Source organism: Salvia splendens, chromosome 14 (genome assembly GCF_004379255.2).
Source record: "Salvia splendens isolate huo1 chromosome 14, SspV2, whole genome shotgun sequence".
In the NCBI taxonomy this organism is placed as follows: domain Eukaryota; kingdom Viridiplantae; phylum Streptophyta; class Magnoliopsida; order Lamiales; family Lamiaceae; genus Salvia; species Salvia splendens.
In genome coordinates this window covers 4,227,581-4,233,580 of record NC_056045.1, presented here as the reverse complement: position 1 = coordinate 4,233,580, position 6,000 = coordinate 4,227,581, and the positions used below count along the sequence as shown (strand labels likewise).

Here is a 6,000-nt window from a genome sequence, read left to right as displayed (position 1 = left end):
TGATACATGCTGCCAATAAGAATAATATATTCACTTAATAGTGGTTTTACTTAATAAAGCTATGTCTATATATAGTTATATAACTATATATAAACCATTACAAATCAGTTCTCGTTCATGAAATGAATAATGATCAAATAAAGGTACAATTTGCTTTTCTGATCCATTGTCCGTGATCAATAATTGTCATCGTAATCACTATATTATTATTATTATTATTATTATTATTATTATTATTAAATTATCTTATTTATACATTTTAGTCTTGTTTGTAATTTTAATCTAGTTGATATATGCTCGGGAGGGATTGTTATACAAGCAAACTACTTGTAAATTAATTAATAAATATTAGTATGATACTATGTTATAAGAATATAAATAGTAGATTAGTAAGTATTATGTATACTAGTCAATTATTTTTATTTTACATTATCAACATTAATCAACCAAATTTTTTGGCCATCACCTGTGTTTTATGGTGTTTAAGCATTTTGCACATTGATTGAAGGCGAACTATATATCTTATCAAGTGAGCTATTTTACGGCCTCGATCGTTTAATTTTATTAGGAAAAATGAAGCATCGAATCAGTAGGTTGTAGTAATTGAAAAGAAACACATTAATTTAGGTAGAGAGACATAATCAAAGTAAAGATGTTTAGCCATTTGTGCATTAAACTATTACAAGCATGAATTAATGTTATAATGTTGAAGTAAGATTTTCTAGCTACAGATCAACTGTAATTAATAGTTAAAACTAATTTCCAACGTCAGCTCAATAGCTACCTGCCGGCGGTGGAACCGCCGCATACTGCTTGTCCACAACCTCGATAAGCTTGTTCGCCACTGCGCTCGCGTACACGATCGAACCCTCGCAAATCTGCACATCATCAAACGATTGATTACTAATACTATAGAGAAAGAAAAAGTGGTTGAATCAAATGAAATAACAACGGATTGAACCTTGGAATTGAAAAGGTAACTGTAGTAATCCCCAATTAGTCCACCACCAACATGGTGGAGATCGAGCTGCAATTCGTCAAGCACCTTCGAGACGAAGAGCAGGCAGTTGATCCTCTTCTGCTGCACCAGCTTCACGGTGATCTCGTCGTCGATGATCCGCACATCTACCTCCGTGTTCTTCGACTTCCTGTGCAGCCACGAGCTCCTTAGCGAGGATCCGTTCATGTCTCCCACGCACTTCGATTCACCTTCATGCTCCTCCATCTTCGGCCGCTTCAGCCTCTCCCTTGCGCATCTCTTCTTCTCCACCAAACCTTTCAGCTCCGCCACCGTCATCTTCAGCTCGTCGATGTACCGGATCGCGTCGCCAACGATCGACGCTCTGTCATTCTTCAATTAAAACCACAATTAATTAGTTGAATTTTACTCAAATTGATGAGATCAATCGATTGAATTCATACCTTAGTTGGAGTAGGAACCAAGGATCTGAGAGCTTGATACTTATCATTCAACAGCACTCTCCTATGCTTCTCCGTCGCGAAATGCTTCGCGTCTTTGATTCCGTCTCGATTTTTACCGCCGATCTCGGTCGCGTTGAATTCGTAGACACGATCAACGCCGTTTTGGTACAGACCGACGTTTGGCTCTCTCTCATCAACGCCGTTAGTGAAGAGACCTCCGCCGAGCGAGTAAACCCCACCGCCGTGGGGGAGAGAGTGGAAGAGCTCTCTGAGGAGAGGCGGCTGAGGGGGGAGATTCAGCGGGAGGAGAGGATCGTAGAGGACGCCGCTGGAGGCGGAGGAGCCGTCGGCAGAGGGGCTGACGTTGACGTCTCCGAGCAGCCCCAGCGAGGCGAGGAAAGCCGGGGATTTCTGCGAGAAATTGGGGATGAGAGACGGGCGCGGGAGGGGGAATATGTTGAGCAAATCGGGGGCGTCGGCAACCATGGAAGATGCGGCGGCGTACATTTGGTTGAAATCGGCTGCCGGATTCTGCGATTGGTGGTGGTAGTGGCCGTTCTCGGCGTTGAATCCGGCCATCTCTGGCCAGTTTGAGGAATCGTGGGGGATCTCGGCGCCGGTTTTGTTGGTGTAGCACTGCTCGATCTCGAGCTGCTGCTGAAGCTCCATCTCCAGAGCCGACGCCGCTGCGACGGCGGCAGCGACGTCGTTTTGGGGGTAGGATTGCTCCTCCATTGAGAAATGGTTTTGGGAGAAAGCGTTCTCAGCTTGAGTCATTCCACTTCCGTGTGAAATGCTGCTTTGATCGAAATCGCCATTTTCCTGATGATACATCTTTCTGTTGATTTCTGTGAAAAGGAAACTGAAAAAAAAACTGTTAAAACAGATGTAATTGAAGAAAGCATAACATATTTGAGCTTTTTGTGCAGTTGAAGAGATCTGTACCAAAAAAGCGAAAATCAGAGGTCTGAGTGAAAAGGGAGGTGAAATTTTTGTGGGTTTGGTTGAGTATGGTGTGGGTTAGGAGGGGACTAACACTTATATGTATATTTATTTTCTCATTATGGAAAAATTATTTTAGTTTTTAGGAATCTTTTATTTGTATGCTTTCTATTTTCAATAGTCTTTCTGTATATCTCTGCTTCCTCTAAGGAGAAATTTGTTATACTGAACTGTTGAGATGGGGCCCACACATGATCCTCTGCGCATTTCTGAATGATAGACCGTTTATTCTCCAAAATTAGGTCTCAAAAGATAAAACCAAAATAACAAAAAAAAAGATAAAAAAGTTGTTCACTTTTGTGAATTTGATTGTTTCTTTGTTACAAAAAGGTTGTATTGCCAACCCCAGGCACCCCCCACCCCCGGCCAGACATCAGTGAGGGGAGGTAAATCACGGTACTCAGCACCCCACTAGAGGGGAGAGTTCAACCCACTATCCCACCGGAGACCCACCTCCACAGAGGCCTCACGCTTGTGCCCGATAGATGACAGCCTCCTAACAGTGGTAGTGGGATTCGAACACCCGCTCATTGTTACAGATCTCCACCCCTGGAGCCAACTGAGCTAGCCCGTGCGGGCTAATTTGAAATATACTCCTATTTCTCTAATATTGGCAAAAAAATCCCCACCATAGTAAGGTGAAGAAAGAAAGAATTTGATTGTTTCTTCACCTTACTATGGTTGGGAATTTTTTGCCAATATTAGAGAAATAGGAGTATATTTTGGGTAAAATTATCGACAAATTATCAAATTTAATAAATTTTTGGTTAATTCATGAATTTATATATGACAAGGCAAACGGAAAATACTTATGCGAATATTTTTCCGATTTCTTCATAGAACTAGGTAGTCATGTCCTTAATATTTACATATGTACACATCATGTCACATCAATAAATTTAAACATAAAGCATGCCCGCATTTTTTTTTTCTCATGGGTCAATCGATAAAAGTATCAAATTTATGATTTGATCGACTATTATTAAGATTGTGAAAAGGAATTTACTAAACTTGATGGTTTTTCAAAATTTGCAAAATATAAATTCATTTATCGACGGATAATTTTTTCTACGGTTTAATTTGTCCGTAAAAGAGTGTGTTAACTTAGAATTAGGTCTCTTACCAGCTTTTTGGTAATATATATTACATAGCCCATCATTTTTTAAACTTTATTATGTCTTTTTATTTCCTTTTCAGATCTATTTCAGTTAAATCAACTTGAGACCTTTAGCCTTAGGCATTAGTCAGTTTACAATTAAATCAACACGATCACACGCATTTGTCAATACTGGTCACATAATCATTTGTCTATGTTCTCAAACTCTTTCAGATGTGTAGAGAAAGTAATTAATGTCTAATGATTATAAATATATTCTCAATCCCATTATAGTGGTTCGATTTTATTTTTCATGCCAGAGAATAGAAAATAAATTTATTGTTCTTTTCCTTGAAGGAAAAGAATAGTTAAAAACGGATAATTTGACTCTCTGTTTTTTATTATCCAATTTGACCTTTTTTCTATTATCTCTTTTAACATAATTTGTGGGAGTGACAAATTTATTCATATATTTTAAACCCTTTTAAAATTACAGTTTGGTGGGCCCAGTAACAGGTAAGTATTCTGTCCACGCAATTTGGGCACTCTAACTAACTCAACTATAACAGCCATTAATTTTATAAAAATATACTCATAAATGACGGTTTTAAAGAAGTAGAAGATGAAGAAAACATACTCCGTATATCAATAAATTATTTCCGCTCCTCCAAAAACATTTCCGATTTAATCTGCAGACGTAAATCGTAAATGTGTTAACGCAAATACGCAATTAAGAAAATATAATAAAGTTCACTCACGCAAAGTTAGTGTGCAAGATTATCGTAAATTTTACCAAACCATTCACAAAAATTAGTCTTTGTAGTAGACGACACATATTTTAATGCAAATTAGTAAACTAGGAGAGAGAGACTAGAAGGGAAAAAATGGTTGAAACATTGTTAGTGAAAAATAGGTCGCGTCCAATTCGAGAAAATAACAAGAGTATCATAAATAGAAGGCAAATTGTCGAATAAATCACGAAATATGGTCAAATTCTAGTTTGTCCATACTTTTCAAAATTGGAATTACAAATCACCATGTTTCAAGATTTCGCAATTATCCATATGTCATTTTTTTGCGATGATGTGACAACTAGATTTAACTACGTGGACAAAACGACAATGACACATAACGATGCCGTGTGGTTTACAGTATACCTAGAAATGATGGTGAGATAGTCGCGTAATCTGGCAGTCATATCAACGCGGGCTTCATCGGAAAAATGACGTACGAGATAGTTGTGAATTTCGGAAAACTTGGAGATTTATCATTCCAGTTTTGAAATGTACGAGACAAATAAGAATTTGACTAATCATTGTGATTTTATTTAAACATTTGTTCTAATTAAATAGTGACAAACTATGGTACACAAACTAAAATGAAAAACACAAGATTATTTTTAGATTTAAATAGTATTATTAACATCATAGCCTGATTACACATATAAAGTTCAAACCATATCAACATTACTATTATATCTTGATTTTTGATCACCAAAGATATCACCAAGTATGTTACTACAAAATAAATGTGTACTCTAGCAAGTAGCAACTATATGTTCTTCTTTTAATCTAGGAAATAATAGTTGTGGTGATGAAATTCATTATAGAATTGACATTATTAGTTTTGGAATTGGTGTTATCATAATTTTGTTATTAGTTAGAACTGAAGCTTCTGCGAAATATTTGGATAAGAAACGATCAATGATTGGATAAGGTTGTTCACACAAATGCTGTGGAGGCAAAACCAGCAGATTTGAAGGATTCTGTTTATCTCTAATCAAACATATATATGGTAGTAGTAATACTTTTTCTTTACGTTATTTCATTCATAATTTTATACTGCATCATTTTTACGACAGTGACTTTGTTTATACGTAATTTCTATACTTATTTAATTTATGATATTTAGATGAATTGTATTCACATCAAATTTTGTATTGAGGGATTTTTTGATGAATTAGTATTCACATCAAATTTATGATTAAGATTCGCGTATTTTCGATGACCCGACTGGGTCACTTTGTGCCAAAAGTGACCTGGTCGAGCCTTGCTCTTTAAAGTCATTCGATTGGCCTCGTTGTCTCGACCTAGTGGCTTAGTAGCCTTCATTAACTTGGTCAAGTCACACTCTCAGTTCTCCAAAACTTGTCAAATGTGAATACTTCTTTTATTTCATCTTTTTTTTTTCTGTTTGTTGCTATAAAACTATGGTAAACTCGTTACAAACACTTTTTTTCCCAATAGTCTCACACTTTTATACATAGAAACAAAATTTGATGAATAAGTGATACTACTTTTATAATTTGATGAATAACTGATACTATAAAAAAACAAAAACAAGAACATATATATGAAATTATATAATATTTGCAGTGAGACCGTTTCTTGCAAGAGGTTGAGCAATGCTGAACATGCCTCCTAACCCAATTCAAGGTTGTTGACTCTAAATCAATGGTTTAATTAGTTATAAAATCCAAA

At 36.5% G+C, this 6,000-nt stretch overlaps 1 protein-coding gene across 1 annotated transcript; it reads right to left on the bottom strand.

Annotated features, from left to right (window-relative positions):
- Positions 1-640: 640 nt before the first annotated feature.
- On the bottom strand, positions 641-2,450 carry LOC121764596 (transcription factor bHLH91-like). The gene is made up of 4 exons (XM_042160608.1): positions 2,368-2,450; positions 1,423-2,284; positions 962-1,351; positions 641-878 (listed from the first exon to the last, which is right to left on the bottom strand). The coding sequence occupies exons 2-4, from the start codon at positions 2,254-2,256 to the stop codon at positions 774-776; spliced, it is 1,329 nt and encodes a 442-aa protein (XP_042016542.1). The 5' UTR covers positions 2,257-2,284; positions 2,368-2,450; the 3' UTR covers positions 641-773.
- Between the last annotated feature and the right edge of the window lie 3,550 nt (positions 2,451-6,000).